Source organism: Perkinsus marinus (assembly GCF_000006405.1).
Source record: "Perkinsus marinus ATCC 50983 genomic scaffold scf_1104296974028, whole genome shotgun sequence".
Taxonomy (NCBI): Eukaryota; Perkinsozoa; order Perkinsida; family Perkinsidae; genus Perkinsus; species Perkinsus marinus.
In genome coordinates, this window is record NW_003201254.1 from 155 (window position 1) to 1,108 (window position 954).

A 954-nucleotide genomic window follows, 5' to 3' on the forward strand; every position below is an offset into this window, starting at 1 on the left:
TTCGAGGAGTATAGCCGCAGGTGATCGTAGAGCTCCGGCTTGCGATTGACATACGCTTGGTTATTCGACTGTCTCGGTTTTCTTACATGAGCAAACACTAACATTCTGTAAGTTATCAAAAAGATACTCATCTCTGAACAGCTCGACTCCCATGCTTCGTGTTGACGACGATTTTCCCACTTGAATGCTCTCGAGTTGAAGCCTGGCAAAGAGAATAGCTTTAGTAAGGGTGTCGTAACACGCACTAATAATGCAGCATAATGTGGCACCGTGCAGTAGACGACGGAGGAAGGCGATTTATTAGACGCAGTGTTCGCGGTAGATCCGTCGTTGGTGCTTATTTGTTCACTCTCACAGTCGCAGTTGGAGTCTTCCCCTTGATGGTGTATGCATCAGACTTACAGCCCCGTAAAGGGTCCAACTCTATCTATCTGCGGTGGACCTTGCCTCAATCGTCCTTCGATCTCGAATACGACTCTGACGGTGATCTTGTTCGCTCTGTGAAGTCCCATGAGCTTTACTACTCTGTTCAGTGTGACTCTGAGTGTACAGATTTGGACAGCGTAGGCGATCAACTCTGGAACGGTGCACTGTTCCTAGGCTGCTATCTGGTGGAGAACCCATTCCTGGTAGAGGGCATTGCAGTATTGGAGCTGGCCTGCGGGGTCGGCGCTTTGGGTGGTCTCTATCAAGCCTTGTGTGTCCAACGAGCTGTATTAACGGATTTTTCACGAGCTGCTCTGTCCCTGTGTGATACCAACAATGTGGACAACGATAAAGTTGCGGTCAGACGGCTCGACTTCAAGGATCCTGATACGTACTTCGACGCCCTCGATGAGGACATTGGGTTGATATTAGCTGCTGACGTGTGGTATGATTTTGCTATCAATGACGCTTTCGGCGATGCGCTCTTCGCCCTACTTTCGAGGTTCAGTCGAGCGGAAGCCATCCTTT

The 954-nt window shown here is 49.5% G+C and overlaps 1 protein-coding gene across 1 annotated transcript; it reads left to right on the forward strand.

Annotated features, from left to right (window-relative positions):
* Window positions 1-380: 380 nt before the first annotated feature.
* Pmar_PMAR027104 (hypothetical protein) lies at window positions 381-868 on the forward strand (the record flags this gene model as incomplete). The annotated part of the gene is made up of 1 exon (XM_002765957.1): window positions 381-868. A coding segment is annotated over one exon (488 nt), but the record flags the coding sequence as incomplete, so codon positions are not given.
* Window positions 869-954: the final 86 nt, after the last annotated feature.